This window comes from Perissodus microlepis, chromosome 1 (genome assembly GCF_051167445.1).
Source record: "Perissodus microlepis isolate ML-2025 ecotype Zambia chromosome 1, ASM5116744v1, whole genome shotgun sequence".
NCBI lineage: Eukaryota > Metazoa > Chordata > Actinopteri > Cichliformes > Cichlidae > Perissodus > Perissodus microlepis.
In genome coordinates this window covers 17,294,924-17,319,762 of record NC_140461.1, presented here as the reverse complement: position 1 = coordinate 17,319,762, position 24,839 = coordinate 17,294,924, and the positions used below count along the sequence as shown (strand labels likewise).

General features: G+C 44.3%; 1 protein-coding gene across 5 annotated transcripts in view; it reads right to left on the bottom strand.

Annotated features, from left to right (window-relative positions):
* gse1b (Gse1 coiled-coil protein b) overlaps positions 1–24,839 on the bottom strand; it is a 164,944-nt gene that overhangs the window by 4,087 nt on the left and 136,018 nt on the right. For 4 of the 5 annotated variants that reach the window (XM_084932396.1, XM_084932428.1, XM_084932405.1 and 1 more), the window contains 13 exons: positions 19,951–20,148; positions 12,974–13,182; positions 8,380–8,546; positions 7,942–8,136; positions 6,374–6,541; positions 5,864–6,231; positions 5,334–5,655; positions 3,352–3,995; positions 3,093–3,205; positions 2,717–2,978; positions 1,328–1,441; positions 783–1,145; positions 261–599 (listed from right to left, as the gene is read on the bottom strand). In XM_084932396.1, coding sequence (XP_084788522.1) covers positions 261–599; positions 783–1,145; positions 1,328–1,441; positions 2,717–2,978; positions 3,093–3,205; positions 3,352–3,995; positions 5,334–5,655; positions 5,864–6,231; positions 6,374–6,541; positions 7,942–8,136; positions 8,380–8,546; positions 12,974–13,182; positions 19,951–20,148 — 3,462 coding nt within the window. Of the gene's footprint in view, positions 1–260; positions 600–782; positions 1,146–1,327; positions 1,442–2,716; positions 2,979–3,092; positions 3,206–3,351; positions 3,996–5,333; positions 5,656–5,863; positions 6,232–6,373; positions 6,542–7,941; positions 8,137–8,379; positions 8,547–12,973; positions 13,183–19,950; positions 20,149–22,306; positions 22,593–24,839 lie in introns of those variants that run through there. The other variant, XM_084932415.1, reaches the window with a different exon arrangement.

Here is a 24,839-nt window from a genome sequence, read left to right as displayed (position 1 = left end):
CAATGATGGAAAAAATGTATAGTTGGATCTAAACCAAGTAATTCTGATTTAGGGGATAAATCAATGACACATGCAAAATATTATGTATTTGTGCACAATCAGTAATCTCAGTATATATTCCAAAGAATAAAGAAAACCCCTAATCACTCGTAAAATTATACAATGATAATAACAGAGGGACTGTTAAAGCTGTTTATGTATGTAAAGTGATCTAATATCAATCCATGTAATACACAGGCACAGGCACCTCAGCTACTTACCTTCCACATATTCCTGATAAGCTTCAAATATAGATTCAATCCCCTGCCACTTGAAAACTGAAGCCTCTTCTTCCTCCTCCTCGTCTTCCTCTTCAGAGTCCTCTGGACCAGACATGTCCTCCCTCATCCCCGATGCCTCCCTGTGCTGAGGCATCGAGAGGTGCTGCCCGTTGGGCTGAGGGTGAGAGTGCAAAAGTGGATGTGGAAATGACTGTGGAGTTGAGTGGGACTGTGAATGTGGCTGTGGTGGTCGGCCAGGAGGGCCCTGAAGCTCGGGAATGTTGTAGTGAACAGAGGACTCCTGGAGGTGGGATGACTCTGACACCCCTGCGGCTCCACCTAATGGATAAATGTTGAGGAGAAGAAAGCGATGTCACATTTCATCAATTTCATATTTTACACATAGGGGTATTTTCCATCATTTCTTCATATTTGATAGTCTCTCCAAAAATTGTGTTGGCCTGCTCTCCATTTATTCACCTTTCCAAAGATTCCTATTAGACCTTATTTTGAGCTGTTTACCTTTATGTTTCTGCAGAGTGGACTGTAGCACAGATTCATGGAACTGCTGGGCAAATTCCTCTGGGGCGAAGTCCCGTGGTTGTGTGCGTCCATTGATGCTGTGATGACCTTCTTTAGCCTGCAGGGGGAGTGGGGGCCTCAAGCTGTTAAGCAGGCTGGAGCTCCTCTTTGAGATCGGTCCCTCACTGGGCCCCCGGGCCTTGTCTGGGTAGACAGCTGGAGAAGGGGGTGCCTTTGGTCTTAATGTGTCCCCAAGGGGTTTTGGATGCCCATTGGGGGATGTTGGGCAATGCGAGGAGGGGCTGCGTGGTCTGACACTGTGGTGCTCCTCTGGTTCAGAGGGAGGCTGGGAGAATGCAGGATCTGCAATCATTTAAACATATGTTAGTGCTGATGAGGTCAAGATCCACAATATTACAATGCAATGAGAAACTGTTGTTACTTTACATCTTCACATTCACGGCCCCAATTATAACCCCTCTTCATTTGCATTACACAGATTAGCACCACTTTAACATGTTTATGTTCATTAGCATGTAACTTACTAGAGATCTGGGTTGGAGGACTTTTACACAGTGGATGTGGAGCATGTCTGATGGTATCCAAGGTCACAGTCTTTTCTTTAATTGCCTGTAGCAGCTCCACTACCCTTTCATTATCTAAAACAGGAAAAAAAAACAAAAACACATTTTGCATCAGTCCTAGTCTTATTTCCAATTTCACTCAGTAGCACTCATTTTGCCAAGTGTGATGTGTGTGTGCGTAAAAGGAGGTGGCCTGACAGTGTGGGAGGCATGGCATCTGTGATTAGGAAACAGTAAATGAAGAATAAATGAAGAGTATTAGACTAAGATCATTGTAAGCCTACTGCCGCCCCTCCCAATTCAGTCAGTGCATGGGTGTCTATTTTTGAAATTTAGGCACATTTTGGCCGTGTAAAGAGAACCCTGACATAAGTCAATTTTTGGAATGCATTGTTAAATATAATATATATGTTATGTTAAAAATATGTTCAATACGATGCATTAAATATAGGTATGTGGCACTGACAAGATCATTTCAACCCCTTATTTCCTTTGAGGCTTAAGTCAGCAAGCTACCTCGAGAGACGGTAATGGAAGTAAAGCATTAATGAGATGTAGGATGAACTGAAAATGACTAGTGCTCTCTATTAGCTAAATGAGCATGCAATCAGTCTTCTTCTTCACACTGCTGAAATGAGATGTCAAAGAGAAAAGATATGAATAATTGATGGAGGTGTTTGGTATGGTGCATTAAAGGCACTGGGGCAGTTCTGTGCTGTACGAGTTACTAGCTAGATTGCCAAAGCATACAGATGTGTGCCCTGTTATTCCTTGATATAATATTCAAACATTTGTCAGTGTCAGGGAAAAGTAGTCTGTATCTCCAATTTATGAAATTTTCTCATTGAAGGCAACAAGCATGGCCTCTTTCATACAGGAGATCTTTCCTTTTGCAATGAGGAAGCCACTCATGCACTGATAGGGAAGGTTAGCTCTTCCACCAACCACAAAAAAGCAAAACTAAAAGATGCACATTTAAAATAACCGCAGAACAGACATATACATATATATACATATACACATACACATATATACATACATACACACACACATATATACATACATACACACATACATACACACATACACACACACATATACATACATACATACATACATACATATATATATATACATACATATATATATATATATATATATATACATACATATATATATATATATATATATATATATATATATATATATATATATATATATATATATATATATATATATATATATATATATATACACACACACACACACCTGGAGGGTTAAAGCAAAAATGAGTAAGCAAATCAAAAGTGTAGAATGCTCTAATCTCTTTCTCACTAAAAATTGCCTTACCTTTTCTCTGCTGTACAGTCACATGGGACAGTCTAAACATGGTGAGGAATCGCTTCTTATCCTCCAACTCTGGCGCTCGGTCCATCTCCTCAGGGGTAAAACGTGTGCTGAGCTGAGGTGGAGGAGTGCGTTTTAATTGTGAGGCAGGTGGGGAGGGACTGTGCTCTCTGAGCATCCTCCTTCTTTTCCTTCTCTTCTGCTGCACCAGCTCATCCCGTCGGCCCATTGTGGTCAGGCCAAACACTCCCAGAAAGTCCAGTTTCTGTACAGAGATGAGAAAAACAATCATCTTACTGTGATGTTTCATCATGAGCGCTTGTGTGTTCTTCAATCATGCAAAGGTACAGAAAGCACATGTGTTGGAAAATCTTTTTACCTCTGTAGAGTCATCCAGTTTCAGTGGAGGCTGCTCTGCTACTCTCCTGAGGTGGGCTCTCACCTCTTCTTCATCACTCTCATCGTATGAGTCATCCAGCTCATAATAGTACCCTGCAGCAAACACAGAGGTCACCCCTGACACTCACCTCTTTAAATTCTCTAATAAGGATGTCAGTTCTATATCTATAAAAAAAAAAGAACTGATCTTTGATTTTCCAAGCAAGTTATACATCTCATCATAGTATGTGGGTAAGTACCTTTCTCCCTGGCCTCCTTTCTCCTCTTCTCCTCCAGGTCCAGCTTGCTGACAGGCCTCCGATGCTGCTGAAGAAACTCGTCATAGATCAGCTTCGCGTCTGGGACCATGCCCAATGAGGCTACCTGTCCCAGTCCCATTGTTGACCCAGAAACCACTGCTTGTCCATGTCTACTATACCCTGGGTGACCCTGGAGGCTCTTTATTCCAGCATTGGTTTTCAGGCTTCCCTCCAGTTCATATTGGCTGGAGAGAGACATGGAAGCCCTCTGCTGGCTCAAAAATGAATGGGCGGATTTCTCTAAATCAGCAAGGTATGTGCTGGGCTCAGGCAGACCTGGGGGACCTCTCAAAGGAGGATATTTCTCCATTGCACCACCGTCTCTTCTTCGGGCCCCGTCTTCATATCTGGAGGGTCCTGGGGGCAGCCGACTGAGCTCATAGTGTCCCATCCCTGAGGGCTCATGGTTACGTCTCGACTCTGAGGCTGTGTCTATAAGAGATGCAGGGTTCCACAGGGTGGTAGGAGGCGGAGGGTGATGTTCACGCGGTGGTTGTGGAGGTTTGGGGGAGATGAGAGGTGGAGGGGCACCTAAGAGAGGGTTGAGTTCCCTGTTTCCTGGTTCATGATGATTAGGTATTGGTCTGCAGAGATACAACGGAACAGCAATTATTAATCTGTTATACATGCAGGGTAACACCCATATCTCTTCTAAAATTGAGAAATAGTGTTTCTGAATCATGCATGCTATGCAGGGACGCACAACATTTGCCCATATGCCCTGCCTACTTCCTTTCATCCATGTCAGTATGTCTGTGGATCTGCGTGTCTGTGCAAAGCAGTGTTATCAAGCCCAGACAGAGTAGCCCAGAGCAGAGTGAGAATGTGGCCAAGGCACACACACTGTCCTCCAGATATAGAGAGCTGTTTTTGATCTGGTAGGCCCTTGTAGTGAGGCATGCACACACAGGAAGAGAGCAGTATACTGAGGAAGAGGCCGGAGCAATGTTCTCCTAACAGGCTTCTGGAGAAGAGAAGAACTGACAGAGAGAGCTTAAGAAGAACAATGAATTATTAGAATAGGGCTCACGTTAAATGATGAGAGTAGAAGAAAATAGCCTGAAAGGGAGAGCAAGGTTGTAAAGGAAAGAATGATACAGTGGGGGGAAAAGAAATGGTAATGGCAGACAACTGATGGACACTGTCTCAAACTTCATTCCAAATCAAACCTGGCAGGAGCAGGCACTGCATGACCACTCAAATTATCTATGCCTCCTGTTTGTGTTTTCTTTTCTGTGTGTTTGTGTGTGTGTCACTGAGTAAATGTGTCTTATCTGCAATCTGCAGCCTGTCAGCTGTGATTCTGCGATTATACTGTAGGTAAGTTACCGATAGCAGACGTGTGTATCTTTCCAGTCCTACCAGCATGAACCACAACCTCACTTCTGAATCAAACACAATAACACACACAGAGGCACAGTAACAAATAAGGTCTGGGGCTTATGCTATGCAAGAGTGAGAGGATTAAAAAGTATTAGCCCTTGTGTATCTTAGCAGTTCCACTTGCTGGCTATTTGAACCCCCTACCCATTTCAACTCATGAAACAGCAGTCATCAGGATCCCTCTTCATAACCTACAACAATGCCTAAACAGTGCCTATTATTTTTCTACATGTCAGGCATGGAAGGGAGCTTGGACAGATATAGAGTAGATGTGAAGCTTCTTACTCTTTTACAGTCCTGCCTGAAAACAAACTTCTAAAGCCTGCCAGCCTCCAAGACTTCAAAACCACAGGCACAACTGTCCCTATCAGACTAGCAGAGCCAGCCAAAAAACCCCAGAAATAGTGAGCACATTGCCCCAAAAGCTGCTCGTCTCTATCAGATAACAGGAGAAAATAAATACTGCAACTACATGCTATGTTGTATGACATTTTTGCGCAAATTGGCTGGACTGAAACAAGTTAAGCGTGCAGTCTCACCTGTGCGACTCCGTCCTGTGATCTGGAGTGTCACCTGGCCGACCCAAGTCCAGGTGCTGCTCCAGAACCTGCTGGCGGAATTCAGACACCTGGCACTGACGATCTTCTTTCTCCTGTCGCAGCTTGCGTTGCCGTGCCATCCACCTCTCCTCCTCGTCTTTCCTCTGAGCAATCATTGAGGCTGCAAGCCCTGTTCCTGCAGTGCCAGGCCCCATGTAGATGCTGTGGCCTGAGATTAGACCATGATGTGATTGGACTATAGATGGATGGATTCCTGGTGGGACTGGTTTGGGAGCTGGAAGAGCGGGCTCTTTGGTTTTGTCTGTAGAGAAAGATTGGTATAAAAGAATTTAACATTTATGTTATAACAGATAATTCCATTCATGAAACAATTACTTCAAAAATTAATTTTGTGTATTTATTTGGTCTATAAAACAGCTTTGAAGAGTCAGAAATATCAGAGAGATATCCACTTTAAAGGTAAAAAGACTGTAGCTAATAGAGGCTAGGTAGGATGCATGGACACATACCAGCCCGATTAGGGGTTAGTCTTTCAGGCTTGGTTCGGTCCTCCTGTCCTCTCATGGCATGGAGCTCAGCCAGATAGTGGTTCTCCATGGCCTTGGATGCCTGCAGCTCTTTTTCCCTCAGTGCCCTCTCCTTCTGCCTCTCGAGTTCCTTCTCTCTTTCTCTCTCCTTCTCCCGTTCTCTCTCGCGCTCCCTCTCCCTTTCCCTTTCTCGTTGCCTCTCCCTCTCCGCCTCTTCCCGTTCCCTCTCCCTTTCTCGTTCTCTCTCCCGTTCCTTCTCTCTCTCAGCCTCTCGTTCCCTCTCTTTTTCACGCTCGCGTTCTCGTTCGCGTTCCCTCTCTCGTTGCCGCAGCTCATCCTCTAGCTGAAGCCTAAAAAACAGAGAGGAGAGAGAAACAAAAGAGGAAAGATGACGTGAGTGAAGACAACTCATGACCACAGCACACCACTTTGATATGCCTCATATAAATAAATGTGACTGTATACAGCACTCATCAATTAAGCAGGCTTTACCTGTCAGACTGCAATGCCGACAATGAGGGGTGCGTGAAATCTCCAGGGTAGCGGATGCCTGGTAGATGCATGTGAACAGCAGAGGGGTGGATAGGAGGTAAAGCTCCCCCTGTTGGCAGTGGGTAGAAAGGTGACCTCAAAGCAGAGAGGCAGAACGGGTCATCCATCCTGAGAGATAAAAAGTGAGAGAGAGAGAGAGAGAGAGAAGAGAGGAAAAGAGGGAGTCAGTCAGTCTCCCTGTGTGATAGTGCAGTGTTCACTTTCATTAACCTGTGTGCCTCCATCTTCCAAAGAAGGAACATCACAGGCTTTTCCATCTTCCAAGGAAGTAACAGTGTCTGTCAGATAACCTCAATCACAACACAGCATCCAGGAAGACAGTGCGATGTATGTTGATGCTGTGTGTTTGTGTATGTGTGTGGCATCCGCTGCTCAAGCCCTCATTAAATCCATTACAGCACAGTGTGTGATGGGTGCTGCAGTCCTGTGATCTTGCTTGGTTGACAGACCAGGAGCACACAGCCTGTGAGACAGCCCAAAGCAAGCCTGGCTCTTTTCAACATACACGCAGAGTGCACATGATCATACACAGTGTCCATGAAAAATTCTATTAATTTAACAAATATTCCACACTATATTTCTGACTGTTTTTGTTGTTGTTAATAATCGTGCTGTTGCTTTTGAAAAGGATGCCGAAAAAAATCAATCAATAAAAATTTCAGAACAAGACCCTTTTCCAGATATATAAACAGGATTCTTTAATAATTTCTCACAAACCCACAGATGCTCTAGACATGAAGTAAAAAATTTAAAACCAAGCTGTTGCTCTCCTCCTCTCATAGCCTAGCTTGGGTATAGACATGGAAAATGGGTTGTGCTCTTAATTGGTTGGCCTTACACAGCTTCAAAACAGAAACATAAGAATGCTGTTTTTATTTTATTTTATTATTTTTTTTTTAACTTTCATTAGAACACTTCTAAAGTATGCAAATAATATTACTACAGCCTTTGGAGCAGTCATGTATATCTATTTTTAATCAGCCTGTTAAGCATTTTCTGATACAGCTGAGCCAGATATTTTCTAAGAGGGTTCTTAGCAACAGCCTGTCAGAAAATACAGCCTGCACTCATATAGCTATCATTTAACACTGATCTGATCTTTTGCAAAGACTCCCAGTGCCCCCAGTGCTCAGTAGTAGAATGTACTTTTTAACAGACAATCTTATCTCGCTTCTGTTTGCAGACTTCCTTCCTTCTGTTGTGCTAGTCTTTTATCTGGAACTTCATTTTAATTTGTGTTGCCCTGTCTTTTTTGCATCTCTCTTTAACTTCTTCACGCTTCATAAAAATCTTACTTCTAGTTAAATAAATACACACATAAAAAAAAAAACTAACAAAAAAAACATAATTTTAACTCTGAGAGCTTGAAATCTGGTCATTTATACACTACTGCATTTACTGCTGAGCAGAACGAGCAGAACAAATATCTGCTTCAGTTGTATGTGCTGGTTTTGCACAGTTCACTCTCAGAGGAAATGGATGCCAAGTCAACAAATGCAGAGGCCTACCTGTATGAAGTGAAGGTTGAAGGGTGGGGCAGGTAGCTGTGGGAGTAGTAGGCAGCTGCAGTGGCAGGGTCTAGGCCCAAGGGCAAAGAGGGCATCCGGAGGGCATCCTCGGCTGTAGCATAAGGCCGAAAACCCCGGAGATACTCCTCTGGTACAGGACCAGGTGGCACTGCGTTAGGCAACTGTCTGGGCAGGCTGAAGGTAACAGAGGGAGTACAAGCACAAAACAAGAAAAAAAATATTGTGACTTCAATTTGTATGTGTTCTGTGTTGTGGAAATTCATTATATTTTTACCAAGAAACTATACAAATTTAAATTGCTTCCCAGCACCCATGTCAACAAGGCATGTGTGTTGCTGCTGTATTTTTAATACAGCCTTGAATGAACATGTACACTTTGCAAATCCATAGAAAATGTTAAAGCAGGGATCGACTCACTTAAGAGGTTGAAACCGTGACTCCTGCATGACAGCTCCTGGAGTGAGACCAAAGGCATAGGGGTTTCCCAGGAGGTGTGCAGGGACTGAGGGGCCACCCTTTTCCTGGGAGAGGGCTCCTTCTGCGCCCAGACGTTCCCTGCTGGCCCCATGAGGCCCTGCGTCAGCCTGCAGAGCGATACAGAGAGAATCTTAGTCATTGTTTGTGAGGACCTGTGACCGTTACGGTTGTCACTGCTCATGGAGCCCATCTTACGAGAAGACAGAACAGGGAAATAATAGGCCTGCTTGTGGTGAAGCAGCCTCCTCACTCTTGCTTCCTACCTCAGGCACTTTTGTACATTTTCTCACACATACCACCTCCCTGTAAAAATAGACAGCTCAACAAATCTCCAAGGAGGATATTTGGTAAAATGGATGAAGCAGGCAGACAGGGGTAACAAAAAAGCCTCACTGTTTTTGTCTCTAATTGTAAACAAGAGATGTCATCCTTATGATCGATGAGGATGTGGTAATGGTAGACAACAGCCGTGCTTCTAGAGATCTTAACTTTGATCTTAGCAAAGTGCGTGTATGCGCATCAGCGTGCGTGCAGAGCAACATCTACAGGGAAGACAACAAAGTCCAAAAAGCAACATCCCTCTGCCTCTGTTTCTCTTTCTTCCTTCTCGTTCACCTCCCTCCCTCCCTCTGGCAGCAAGCCTGGTCTCACTTATCCAATCCCACAACAAACACACACAGACACTCAGCAGGCACATACACCGTTTCAGAGCTACAAAGACATCCTGCTGTGGGAGTGGGAGTGCATTTTCAGAAGCTACAGTTTCCCTCTGACTACAAATGCAATTGGAGAAGTGAAAAACGCTACAACCCTTGTAAGTTGAACAAGAAAGGTGTTTATATATGAATATACAGGTAAGGAGGATTTTCGTAGGACTGGTGGAACATTTATCTCTTGTTTCGCAAAATGGTAATAGAAGTTGGCAAGGGAACAACTAGAAAGAAGAAAAAGAGGGGAGAAAGCAAAGAAAGAGATTAAGCCATAAAGAAGGTGAACAAGAGGGGAAGGCAGTTCCTGCCCCACTAAATTAACCTCTGGGCTCCCTGGGATTAGAGAGAGACCTTACAGCAGTATGACCCTCTCTCTCACCACTGCCTCTGATAAAACAAATCCCATTTAGTGAGCCATTACCTCCACATCCTGTTCCACAACCACTGACCCAGACTGACACTGATGCGCTAACATCCAGTATTAAATGCCTCTAATGTTTAGACTCCCCACATAACCCTGTTTCTTAACCCCCACCCCCACCCCCCACAAAATCTTACTGTTTACTCCTTGTTATTTGTTGCGCTTCGCTAAACAGTGTGGCACTTGATTCTCTCAAAGCACCCATCTCTATAATCCCCCCCACTGCCATCGCCATTCTTTTCAAGCCTTATGAACACAGGGAGAGCTGTGTTCCCCGCTGCTCCCAGCAGTCACCTGAAAAAGCACTTCACATATGTTAAAACTCTATCAGATAGTGACTTTGAAAGAAAATGCAGTTTCTGTTTGCTCTTTGCTCCACCTCATTCCTTTTTTTGCACAGCCTTGCTGTCCAACACTGCTGATTTGGGGCTGTCCCGAAAGCCCTCGTAACTCTTTCTCTTCTGAACCCACATTAACTTTAAGGTGCAATGTGCGTGTATTTCCTCAACCCATCCGCTCTTCATTATCATGAGCTCGAACTATCAGTGAGCAACAATTGTGAAAGAAAACCGTGGGTCTTACATTGACAGTTAATTGATTTCTATCACTTGATTGATTGATGACAAGCGATCGGAATAGGATAAAACAGCCCAATCACTTTGATGCTCGTTACATGGTGTGGAGAGTCAGCAACCGTCTCAATCAGACAGTTGCTGCACCTTTCCTTCACTGTGTGTCCCCAGTACACAACCAGTGCATTTTTGATGGCATACGATAAAAAAAAGAAAAAGAACACACACACACACACACACACACACACACACACACACACACACACACACACACACACACAGAATGAATTCTAATTTATTTTCAAGACCTGACCAACGACTATCTGGTATTTTTCTGGTGATCAGTAGTTGATATTCTGCATTACACACAACTTGTGTGTCATGAGGCAATCACGGTTTTATAACCATGGCTATGACTTAATAACTGTCAATTGGTGCAAGTCCCAGACATAGATTAACACAGAAATTGAATTAAGTGTTCCTTTCCAACGAATTTCACAGAAATCGTCTCATAAGACGATCAGACAAAGAAGCCTATAAAACAACAAATGCTGGTGCTGGACTGGTTTCAGCTTCTTCCTTTCACCATTTTCACTGTCACTGAAGGGCAACCAGTTATGCCAACAAGAGATGCTCGTGATTTTCACATTTTCAGATAGTCATTAAATAGATTTTAAATAATGATAATAATAGTGTACACTAGTGTTTTTTGTATTAAAATGTAAATTCTCCTTTATTTTACCAGTGTCTGATAGTATGCATTGCACTACTACCATCAGAAGGAAACACAACAACAACAGCAACAATGCATTACGAATGCTAACATAACTAATACTAATATACCAGGATTGGTATAATGTATGGTGTTGTGAGATTAGTAGGCAAAGGGTAAACTCTGCCAGGCTAAGTTAGCATGCCAAAAAATTACTAAAACAATGCACAAAGATTCGAGAGCGATGTGGGATCTTTGAAGAATGGCTGAAACAAATATGTTTTTCTTGAAACATCCATCTCAGCCACTTACATTTAAACTGATCAAAGCAATTTGGAAACCTGCATTCAGCCTATATCTGTCATGTACACACATTTTGAGCTTGATATCCATTTGACTGTATATACATGTACACATGTATGAATTAATGTACGGATGCATGCCTACCTAAAAACATGTAGCTTCTACATATATCAGGGCCATGAAAAAAAACATGAACAACAAAGAGAAAACCTTCCATCCTATGAGAAAGGCACCTTATAGTCAACTCAGGCACCTACACATTCAAGCAGCCATCCCATTTTGACCTTTCACCTGCTAAAATACATGGCCTTCTATTCCTGCACTATTCTCCAGTAGCCTGTCATATACACACACTACTGTGCACAAATACAAGCACTCAAACTCAAAGACACATCCATTAACAGCCATCTTCCTCTGTGTGAGCCAGGCCCCTGTAACCCTCAGTGAGGGTGGGAGACCCCGCGCATTGTAGAGTGCTCGTTTACGCCTCTCAGATGGAGCCATGAATCCAAATTGCCAATTATAAAGCAATTACAGGCAGCAGCGGGAGCAGACTCCTGCAGTCATTAAAGCAAAATGCCAACGCACCAAGCCCTCCCTTCTTCACTGCCTTGCCTGTTACCCCCCTCTGAAAGACAGACTCATCTCTCAGCCTGAGAGACACTAAAATGCTCTTTTAAAGCAGTGAAAGCAGGACACATTAATTTGTACACACAGCAACAAACAAGTTTTCCCGGACATGCTGCATGGGTTCTCGGAACTTGACTGCTCCTTCTGTTTGTAACCGTTTGCGCAATTCAGTAACAGAAAGTTCCATTAAAGTCATCTTTGTTTTACAGGAAGATTTTGATAATATGTGTGTGTGTATCCTTAAGGATTCTCTGGCTCTGTGTGAGTTATGCGTGCTGGGTGAAGCGGCACCCTAACAATGACGGGGTGTCGCTTCACCCTGTTGCTGTCCCTTGAGCCCATAGCCAGTCACCCCTACCTCTTGTTCACATTACTTCCCTTAAATTGTGAGCAACAGGGAATTCTTACTCAGTTTTCTTTTTCGTCCATCCTTTTTGAAATTTCTGTGCTAACAAAATTACAAAAATGGTGGCATCTCTACAAGGGCTTCCTGTGTGTCTGTCCCTTGCAGCTCTAACTGACCCTGTACTGCAAAAGGTTCATTTCATAAAAGCTATAGCTAGAGAGGGGGGAGGGTCAGGAGGGGTTTGCAAAAGAGAGGACAATGGTCTGAATGCTACCACACACTGCTGCCTGGCTGACCTCCTTATTCCCTCTTCACTATCCCCCTTCTGTTTGTCTCCAGGGAACCGTCAGCCGCTCAGAGATTCCGCATGTTGCCGAGTGCTGTTCATAACCGTGCACTTGGCTTGAACTATTAGCCCTAAGCTGAGATAAGGCGGCTTAAAGTAAGGCCATAATCCATAATCCACTCCTTATCAAAGCAAGCAGCTCTCCCTCTTTCTCTCTTCCCCACTATGAGTGGGTGCCAGGTTGACAAGGGAGACGACGCACTTGACTGCTTAGGTGAAAGGGGTGAGGCCGGTGGAGAGGTTGAATGGTTACGGGAGGCCCAAGCCTGGGACTGTGGTTGGGCTGGTCTAAGGGCCAAGTTGGAGAGGGGGCGAAGGGGCACAGATGTTATCGGCCATTGAGGCTGTCACCTCGATGTCCCAGTGGCAGCTGGCAATGTTTAACGCACAAATCCATTAGTTGGTAGTGGCTGATGAGACGTTTATAGACAGGCTATCTATGTTACCCATGTACATATACAAAATACAAACGGCCACACTGAAGAAATATTTACCTGGCGCCCCTCGCTTCTCCATAGGCCGTTGCTGGTCTTTGTTGGAGCAATGGTGACTACAGGTGGAGTGTTTGGCACAGTGTGGCCTGCTGGGGGTACCAGGACAGGACCAGGACCAAGAGGACCCCTCTTGGGTGTACTGACTGGAGAGCTGTGATTGGTGGCTGGTGAAGACACTGGTGGTGACTCACTGCTGATGGAGGATGCAGCTGGAGAAACAAAAAAAAAAAGTAGGATCAGTCAAAGTCTGTAAGAAATAAGATGAATGTCCAGTTTTCCTCTACTGGTAAAAGGTAAAATTAACATGATTCTGTAGCTCTTTCACAAGGGAATAAAAAAAGGGTTTGGAACATTACAAAAGCAATGGATAACACACACACACGTAAACACACACATATACACACCGAGGGCCAGATGGATAGCCCAAGGCCCCTATTATGAAGTGACAGTGATCAGGATGAGCAGCCTTGTGAGAGTCACACAGCCTTCACATGCAGAACACACATTCACACACACTACAAGAATACAGCTTCAACAGCCATACTGTATGTATGTGGCGCTTGTAGCCAAAGACTGAAATCCCCCCGCCACACATATACATATAAACACACACACACACGCACAGCAGGTGGTGAAAAGCTGGCCCAATGAGCTTCTCTGCTCCACTGTAGCTGTGCCACATTAACAAAGCCCTCCAGGGAAACCCTGTAGCGCAGGGTCACGGTCTGGTCACATGCCTTGCTTTCTACACATTTTGCTTTTTCTCCCTCAAGTTGCAAATCTTTCCTATGATACGGTCACATTTTTCTATATCCCTTCAACTCCTCCTCACCAGCAGGCTACAGCCTTTGTTGGGTCTTCCTTTTCTTTTCTTTTTTTTTGTTTTAAATGATACTCATGTTTTGCCCATTTAATCTTAATTTCTTCCCCCTTTCTACCAACATCCTCTTTCTCTTTGACAGGACAGTATTGCTGTATGTCTCTGCATTACGGAGTCAAAGTGGGTCAAAACCTCTCTATGGGACACACACTTTGGTGGTGTAAAAAAAAAAAAAAGAAAAAAAAAAAAAGACTGCAACGATGAGCGCTCATGCGTGAGTGTTTTTGTGCATTAGACTGTTTACGTGCAGACATTTAAAATAAAAAGCAGCTGAAACCTCAGGCCAGTTTCAGGGCAGCTTCCTGTAACAAAAAAAAAAGCACATCTTTACTCAGTGGCCATTTCTTCCCTGCATTGGTTTCCATGGCAACAAAACCTAACAGACAGCGTCAGCTTATGGTAGGTGTGGTCAGGACACTGACTGATTTTAAGTACTTAACTCTGACTAATACTACTAAATAATGGAAAGAATCGATAAATGCAGCGAGGTGACGTCTAGAGAAAAATCAGAGAATCTGATAAATCAAATCTGTGTGTGAGGGGAAGTGGTGGTAAGACTGGCAGTGTTGGGGTTTTTTGGGGGGAGGTAAAAAAAAAACACAAAACAAGGTATGTGAGACCAGAAGATGGTTGACGATACATGAAGTGAGACACGAAAGTGAAAAACGATAGAAGATGGGGAGCATTTGGGGGGAGAGAAAATAAAGTGAGTGTGCAAAAGGAGCGTGAGGTGAGGCGAGAAATAGTAGCAGAAAGGAAAGCAGAGAGATAAGGGGTGCAGATGGGTGTGTGGGTGGTGGTGGGGCGGCTGCTGGGGGGGGGGGGCAGTCATATCTTGTCTGCACAATGGCAATTAGTGGCCTAATCCTCCCCCCTCACCTCGGAGAGCCATTACTCTACCCTGCAAGACAAGGCCAATCAATAGCAGCCCACTCAGCCAGGGGAACGGAGGTACACTTAATACAGCTCTAGTGTCACAGCCTATTCACTCATCACACGCTCACAACATGCATACACAAGGATGGGGAACAAATAAGGCTGGAGGAATGGAAGAGGTGAATGTGTGTGTGTGTGTGTGTGTGTGTGTGTGTATGCGTGCACACGCACGGAAGGGGGAAGTTGGGGGTGCTAAGCAACAGACCTATACTCCATCTATTTCGCTCAGCCCCCCATCTCCTCTTCCTCCTCCTTTTCCATGTAGAGGCAGAGCAGACCAGAGAAGAGGAGGGCAGACTAAATAAGAGAGCAGGAAGAGAAGCGCGTGAGGGTGAGGAGGAAATAAAAGAGACAAGTGCCTTCTACCAAACGGCTTCATTCTCTTCTTACAGCTTGCAGAATTGATGTGCTCTTCTAAGCGTCCTTCCGCGATGCATACGCACACTCGTACACAAAGACCACAAACAGCTATTATTCCTCTATCGTTCCCCCCTCCTTCTCTCTAACAACACCCCATGCAACCACCACCCACCTACCAACTTTTCGTACACCCTCCTTCGTTTTCCTTCTGTTCGTCAAACACAGTGCTTGCCAAGCAGACGTAAATCTGTCAGGCTCGATGCACAATTTTTATAAACACAGAGTACTTGCAGCAAGCAATAGCAACTGGGGATGTCTACAAGAGGGGCTGCATGTTTAAATGTGTACCATTTTTAACCTCCTTCCTTCAATGTCCATATCAATGTGTGTGTGTGTGTGTATGGGGGGGGGGGTGTTCCCCCACACCTTTTTCCCCACATTACTATGGCCATATGATAGGAGGGGGGAAAAAATCATATATATGAGGTGTGTGACTGGCACTAACCTGGTTGCCATTCTACCTATACCGAGAGAAGATGGCCATACATGGTGACCCTGTAGGGAGCGAGAAGAGGCAGAGGGAGTAGGAGGAATAAAGCACAAGCTGTTTTCCCCAGGGTCTAAAACAGGCTCATCAGCTCTCAACCTTCACTTCATTAGCAGTACTGATTGTCACTTGCTCAGTGTATCGTGGTGTGTGTGGTGTGATGACGGGGTTGAATGGAGGGGGTTGCAGAAAAAGAAAAAGAGAAGCCGTAGGAGACGGTAGAGAAAGAAAGAGCAAGGAAAAGACAGAAAGGGAGAGAAAGCTGTCTTAGTCCCAAGCTGCCTGTGATTAATGTGAGGCTCCTTTCTCTATCGCCTCTTCTATTAACAGTCCCACTCTCCCAGACTGCCTCCACACTTGACCGCTCAAGCTGAGCTGCACTATCATGCACACACACACGATGCACCCAACAGAAGCAATGAACAAACGAAGTCGTAGTCAGAGGTGTTCCTGGGCAGACCAATGACCCAGTGAAAAAGTTGACACAACTCCTCAGTATTCAACACAACACAAAAATCTTTCAGTGTTGCCAAAAGGCACCTACCAACCCTCTGCCGCCACCATCACCAGCAACACCCCTGTCAAGATAGCCAAACAGAATCTGCTCCCTTCCACCCACCCACACCTCGTCCTCCACCCTCCTTCCTCCCAGCATGCATTACAACAACATCAGCACTTAATTAAACAGTCCATTTCACACCTGGTGTGCATAGCAGTGCCCAGCCAACCCTGCATCCATATGCCACCTCACCAGCATGCACTAGCGCAAGCCTCAACACGTGCACTCTCACACACAAACACACGCATACACAAAAACATTGCACACACCTGCTACTACAGTCTTGGCCATGCACTGACAACACAACACAAAGCCTGTAATCTGCATCGCTGTGTTGGGGGAGGGGAGAGGCACACAGTGTGTATTGCTGTGCCAGGGAGAGAAAGGAAGACAGTACAAGATGGCGGATGGAAATAAGAGGAGCTATCCTCTGTCCCTTCGGCTGATGGTGCAAACGGTACATTACGTTTAAATGCCGTTTAAAAAATCAGGAGAGGTGTAAGGCTGCTGTGTATAGATAGAGTTAGGAAGAAAGGGGACGCAAATAAGCTTGTTTGTAAGTGTTTCAGGGACAGTCACGGCCTGCAGTGTTTTGCCTTTGAGAAACACACATACACACACACACTGAGCACAGCGAGGCTGTGCGAGCTCCAGGCAGGCTCCAGATGGAGAGGTCATAGACACACTGCCCCGCTGTCCCAGCATGCTCTGGGCTCCCAGAAACAAGGGAAGCCTCGGGCCACACACGCACACACACAGACGCACACACACATACAGATACACACAATTTGACCGACACCCCAGGTTCTTCACAAATCTACTAATTACTTCCTATCCCTCTTTTATCCAGCCAGCTCATTCCAACTATCTTGTATACCTTTATTTTCCCTCTCTTCATGTTCTCTCCAGGCAGTGCACTACAGTTGGTATGGACACAGCCATGAAACTCTTGTGGTGTTTATGTGTCTATGAGTGAGTAAGAAGAAACAACAGAGAAGATTAAACCCAGGGCTGCCTAATTAATCAGATATCAGCAGGTCTGCCTCTTTGAGGCAGTGTGTTAACTGTGTCTGTGTGCATTTGTGAGCATATGTGTGTGTTTTCAAGCAAGTGTGCACTGGATGAGAGTGTGTCCTTTATGCTGCTCCGATACTCATTATCCATCACCTCCCCTCTTCAACGCAGCACTCAGTACACAGAGCTATTCATTATACTCGCCACAGACAAGTGACAATGTATGTGTCTGTGTGTGCGCGTGAATGGGTGTGTGGGTTTGTATATAAACAGCAGTCGTGCTCAGGGTCTTAAATCAGTTCAGCAGCCGGTGGCAGTGATACTTGTACTCAAATCTAACTAATTCCTTCAGACCCGAGGACACTGAGTCATGGCACCTTGTATATACTGCACTATTTACCTCACAGCATCAACAGAGGGTGAGTGAGAAAGAGAGGCTGAGTCAAAAGGTAATGAGAGGACAGCAGGCTGCAGCATGCAAAGAAATCACGAGGCTTACACAGTTGAAAAGGCAACTGTTTGTATGTGTGGGTGACTGGGTGTGTGCTCTGTATAAATACAGGCTCTGCAGACAGAGAAGGGGCTTGAGCTTCAGGGGGACTCGTGTCTCTCTGCCCACCCTGGAGATGGTGCTCCTAACACAGGCAGTCAGCCCTTATGCCTGATGGCTGACTCACTGACACGTCAGATCCTACTTCAACGAGGAAACAGTCAGCAGGACTCAAAATAATAAAGGGGATTTCTTTTTTGTTCTTTTAATAAAAAGGTGGTGAAGAAGTTTTTATCAGACAGGATCTAGTATTTGTATGACATAGACAGAAGCTCTCTGTCTTGGCAGATTGTGAATTACAGATTGAAGTAGACACTTTTTTCACCTTTTAACACAACAAAAAATAGAAACACACAAGAACTTGTACTTTTGCTTTCCTTGTGTACTCTACCAACTAAGAAAAGGGGGCCATGTAACAAAGATAAGGGAAAAGCTGCATTTATAAACAGGAGTCCACAATAAAAATGAAAAGGCAGTGTTTGACAGAGCGAGAGAGAAAACTGTGACAAAGTAAAGGGGCTGGCATGCAGGGTGGAGGGAGTGAAGAGAGTTGATGGGAAAGAAGTACTGAGGGGGAGGTGAGGAGAGGTTGGGTCTGAGTGCTCTCTATGAGTGTAATAAATCGTCTGCAGGGCTCTGGGTCCCATACTGTAGTGGGCTGGGGAGCAAGGTGTCCAGGGACAGCCAGAAAGGAGGGGACCATCTGATTTAGGAGCCAGAGCAAGGGTGGACAGCTGGGGTAGCTGAGCCTCTCTGGAGCCAAGGCACAGAGCCACATATACAAACACACACACACTCACAAATAATGTCGTCCTATTGAGGTTCTCTTGTGTAGAATGTGGTTTATAACCTTATTTGTATGTTTACGTATGCACCGGTGACACTCAGGTACACATATTTAAGACATATTTGCATGGGTCTACGTAGTGGAGAGACTAGTTTTGCATAAAATGAAAAAACAAAACAAAGCCAGAAATCTACAAGCAGAAATCCACAAAAACATTTAAAATGAAACATCTGAAGAGTGAATTCTGGTTGGTTTACAGTTATTAACAAGCAACTAAACCCCTTAGTGGTTATTTCACATTCATACAGCTCCAACAGAGCAATTCTAGTGAAGTTTCATGTGTGTAACCACTGACAAGGAAGTATGTATGACAGTGAGTTGGAGAGTCAAGACACACACAGTGACAAGCAGGCCCAAGTGTACATGGATTCACATACAGCACATTAAGTGGGTCAGCTAGAGTGGCTCCCTTCATACCAGCCTCTGTGGGGACACCAACTAATTTAACCCTATGTGGATATCCCTACATTGCTAATAACAGTTGAACACAGCTATGCTGGTCTTGGAGTATACATGCATGCACAAATAGGAGCACTTCTATAAACACACACACACACACACACACACACACACACACATATATACATATATATCTATATGTATATATGTGGACACAAAAAGGCTAAATATACAACCCACAGACAGCTTACAGGAGGTGCAAAACACCAAGTCTAACAAGTATGGCTATGTGAAGCAAGATTAAGATATAAGACACACCTGGAACAGGTTTTGGTATTATCAAAATATTTTCAGCTAACCACTTTACAGTCTGACCTTAATACCCAAATTAGAAACTCTAACCTTAACGTTGTATGGGGACCTATTATGTAATTTCCTGGAATACTAGAGTTGATTTGCATGAATCATTGTTCAAAATGACCTGTAGTTTACTCACACTGGCTCTTGCTTCTGCCCCTCAGTTCACCTTCTGTCTGAGAAAAGCCCCTTTAGCTTCATGTCCTTTAAAAGCACCGTTTGTCTGATACGACCATATCGAGGCTACTCCAGCTCTAACAGTTAAACATCATTTTTCAAGTGAAAAACACAACAGGAAATGCTCACATTTAAATAAACACTATATATTGGTCTGTAAATTTACACTACTCAGATAGTGCATACAAAACGATTAAGCTCTCCATCAATAAAAATAATAATAATTCATTCTTTATGTGAAAGGAACTCTTCCTACGGCACTACAGATCAGATTTTAGATGAGAATTCAAAGTAACTGTCCAAATTTCAGTTCCGTGTAACATCCCTGTCGTATGGGCCGGCTGGCTTTACCTCGCGGTTCTTCTGCCTGTTTTGCCAGTTTACGGAGGGCTGCAGCAAATCCCGAATGAGTTGACTGGGCAGCTGGGCTTCCATTGGCTACGATAGAGCCATTGAGAGGTGACGGGGTAAGAGGGCTGACCGTCGCCGTGGTACGGGTCGCCGTGGAGATCATTCCTAATGATGGTGACTTTGGCTCATGGCTCATGCCTACAAATGAAGAACAAAGGAAGAGAATGGAAAAGTATTAGGGACCAATACTGCATTTCCATTAAAGAATGAGAAAAAATTCAAGGCATGAGGATCTGTGTAAATAAAAATACAGCGTGTGGTGCTGGGTTTCTGTTTGTGACAGCTGGAGAGGATGGGGGATCAGTGGTGTGAGGGGTTGAGGAGCAGAGGGGCTTTGGCTGTATGGCATAGGGTCAGAGGTGAGAGGTTAGGAGGGCAGGTCACTCTTTGTTTTGCTCAAAGAGCTGCAGTTGACTGCATGTGTGCCAGAGGTCCATGGTCATAGAGTTTACATAGCTCCTCTACTGAGCATGCTCCAACATTACTACCTTTAAATAGAAATATCATATTTGTTTAAAAAAAATCAGCACGAAAATATTCAGAGTGCCTTTTGGTTCCCTCACATAACCATCACTTAAGAAAATGTTTCTCACACTGACACTGAGCTTGATTGAAAAAAGCAAAACAAAACAAAACAAAAAAACCAATAAAAGAAAATGCTGCGTCGCAAAGAGAAACAGACTTAATATAAAAGTGAAATTGATGGCAGTCTGGGCTAGAAGAAGCTCTGATGGCTGAAGGGGTTAGAAAGGGTGAGGAGGGTTGAGAGGGTCTGTCCTTTCCTTCCTTCCCGTGTATGTGTGTGTTGAAAAGTGACACCATGTTGACAGCCCCACGGTCAGTGGAATCCCTAAATGCCAGAGCGGTGTCTGATACCCCTACGTGCTCAAGCAAAACACACATACACGCACGCACGGACACACAAAGGAAGGCTCGGAGGACAGTTTAGCTTCAGACTCGAATATCTTCTGTTGCACAAACAATAACGTACACACAGTTGTTCTGAATTCTCCCTTAAAAACAACATTTAAAATGAACTTTCAATGAACATGATGACTAAGATCTGCTTACTAAAAAGTAGCGGTTTGGCAAGCAAGTTCAGATCTCAGTTTTCCGCAGAAGCCTAGCAGAGCCACAAAGGTACATTTTCACTTTTAAGGGTACTTTTTCTATATTTAAGCCTAGCATCCCCACTACTCGGGTAATTTTGGCCTCTGAAAACAAAAAACGTTCTTGGAACAGTCCTGCGTTTAGTATAAAAACTCCAGGATTTGGTTGGGCAGAAACAGAAAAATTTGTAAACAATGGTGCAAATGCCCACGTTTGTTTACCGATCTTATCAGTCACAAAAATTCAGCTAAGATTTTACAGTTCCCATTCATTTTAGGATTATATTTTACTCGTGTGGGTACTCCTGTCACTCTAAAATGTTGCCATATTTGCTTTGCAATTTACGCTTTTATACTTTGTTATTTTCAGTGACTTTTATGCGTTTCATGTTTGCATCACACACGCCTGTCCAGTGAATGGTCAATGTGATTTGCGGTTAGGTTAGTAAAGCTGAAGACCATTTCTGAAAGTGTGCACAACGGAGATTGTTTTCATTTTAAAAACACTGCTTTAAGTGAAAATGTATTGTTGTGGATGTAGCCTGAGAGGGCTATAAAAAGATCATTTTCCCTTCTGAGAAGAGAGCAGAAGCAGAGCACCGTGTGTGTGTGTGTGTGTGTGTGTGTGTGTGTGTGTGTGTGTGTGTGTGTGTGTGTGTGTTTTCAAGTGGATACACACACAGTGGCAAGTCAGGCATGAGAGAGTGAATAGCATTCCCAACACCTCTCAAGTTGTCCTGCCTGTAACCTCCCAGTTACCCAGTGCACTTTCAATGAACCCAGCAAACAATTAATAATGGAATCACTAAAGTAACACACACAGAGCCTGGTGACAGACCGGCAAACAAGCAAAAGCACACACCAAGTTCAACTCCATTCCAGTAACGTGACTTAAGACAATAGCGTGCTACTCTTCCCTCCCTATTTAGGGAAAGTCCGACAAAGTCAGGAGGACATATTCAAGGAACTTTTTCTAAATGAGTAACTACAGAGACAGCAGCTTATGGTTGACTGTATCAACAACACATATAAACCACAGCACAAACAGAAACAAATGTGAGTAGCAGTGAAAGAAGAGACGAACAAGCACGCAGCCTGAGAAATACACGCAGAGGCGCACATCCGGAGTTCTCGCAGCGGTTCAAGAACCCCCCTCACAGATAAAAAGTGTGATCGAAGCTTCTTACTGCACAAAGGAGTGGAGCCGCCTGGATCTCCCATGCCTGCATCTTCTCATTGAGCCCAGCCCAGTGCGCACAGGTAACGAGCGCCAGGACACACACCATCTTACTGCTCCCTTCTCTCTCACTCACTCCTCGCCTATCTCTCTCGTCCTGCCCGTCCACTCGCTCCCTGCCTGCCCGGCTGCCTTCCTGTCTCACAAAGACCATGTAGAGCTTATCTAACAAAGCAACACACTACGCACGCCGCCTCTCTCTCCCCTCCGTGCTCTCGCTCGTTCTCTCTCTCTAACTGAGAAAACAGAAATTCTTAGGCTAGCAGCTGCTGCGATGTCACATGACCTCACCCCCACCCCCTCCCCACAGTCTCCCTCACTCCTCCTCCTCCACCCTTCTCAACCTATAATTCCTCAGCCATTTGCAGATAACAGACAGAGGCATGCATGCCCTGCAAAGGCGAATTGGAGGAGGGGGAGGGGAGGGAAGGAGGAGACGGAGGAGAAACAGGGAAGGGTGCTCAGCCGGTCATCACATCTGACCCCATTGCTGGCAAGCTTCATGAAGCGTGTGCGTGTGGGGTCGTGTATGCATATGCATGAATGAAGGGGGAGCAGGTAGGTGAAATATGCGAGGCTCCCTTTTTTTTTTTCTTCTTAAGACAAATACAAAGAAGTTAGGAGAAAGAAAGAAAGAACATGCCCTGGCCTGTGTCAAGCCCTACAGCACAACACAGAAACTCTTTTGTAAATTATTAGCCTCAATTCAACTCAGTTCAATTTGCTTTATTCACACATTTCCACAACTGAAAATTCTCAAATTAAAGTGAAACTAAGGCTATTTCAAAGCAAATACAAAAAGAAAATCATTCTTCTCCTTTTTACACGAATCTGTAACATTTCACACAAATGAGGATGTCATACCAAAAAAAAATGTATGCGCAATTTAACCTTTACCACATGCACACACACACACACACACACACACACACGCACACACACACATACACACACACAGGGGTTCCTTTGAGTAAACACAGTATGCCACAATTAAAAAGAGCTGTTATCAGGGTGGGGGAGCCTAATGTGTAATAGTGGTTGGGGTGGAGGACTCAGGAAAAGGGTAAAAGTGTGGGTTTGACTTCCCCTCTCTGTGTCCTGCTGTCATAGCAGGGGTGTGAATGACTTGTTTTAGTCATTTCCTCCTTCCGCCACTCGCTACTTTTCTCAGAACAGCAAAGGAGCATGTGAGCGAGAGATACAGTCTTTGGGTTAAAACAACATAGTGGCCAGCACTTCGCCAAATGCCACCTCCCAGAAATCCTCTCTGTTCCTCCAGAGAAGTTTGTCCCTTGTGAACACAGGACCACCACAGTCATCGCTGTTTCCGGCCTTCTCTTCCATTTTTTGTCTAAAACCACGAAGATCAACCAGCTGGTTCTGAACAACACATCCTATCAAAGATTGGTGGTGTGTGTGTGTGTGTGTGTGTGTGTGTGTGTGTGTGTGTGTGTGTGTGTGTGTGTGTGTGTGCTTATGCTTCTATGTTCTGAGTAATCTACCAGCAGTCATGAGTAGCATAACTCATAAGGAATCCTTTTCTCATGGTTTAAGTCTTGCTTTGTTGCATACACACACACAATCTATCCCCCTATCAGTCTGCCCTCATTTCCTGTCACCACCATCTCTCATCCAGTAAAGTAAATACCCAGAAATGGACAACAAACAGTGGCATTTTCCCAGTTAGCTTCCAACAACAAAACAGATAAACACCTATTACTTTAACGTACTAATGATTACAAATCATGTCATCAGTGACAGTGTGATTATATTTCTTTCGAAACAGGGAAAACACAAGCCATGCACAAGCCGTGTAGGCTCTATTTTCAGACTAAGTGAAGATGAAGACTATGATCTAAGGAAAGCATGAGTAATGTCTCTTGAATTTCCAGATAAGTGGGCCTGCTGTCATTTCTTAACATCACTCAGTTACAACACACTTGCTCAGGGTGTGCAGTGTCAGGCCTTTCATTCTTCAAACAACCAGCAGATGGCATCGTCTAACAGTCAATCAGGGGAATCCTCTGTCAGTAAAACAGCGTATGTCACAGTCCTTTAATCCAGTAATACACAAAAGAAAATGGATACATTTTAATGATATCGTTGTGGATTAAGAGAAGGACAAACCAAGGTTAAGGATGTTAACGCAACATTTACAGAGATATGAATAAATTAGATCTATTGACACTGGAGCAAACGCTGAGCATTTTTTTCTGACAACCCAAGGGTTAAAGGAGTCTATTACACACCAAGCTTACTGATGCAATTAACCCTTTCTGTTACGCCCTAAAGGAAAACAAATACAAAGCCCTGAAAAAGAATGTAGACTACAACAGGCTACATACAAACATGATTCTACGCACCCACAAACACACACACACAGAACAGATTGACTGCTAAATGGCATACAGTAAACGCACTGTTTTAACACCCAGCTGGGAGAGAAGCAGATCAACTCCCATAGTCAAACAAACACACTGACA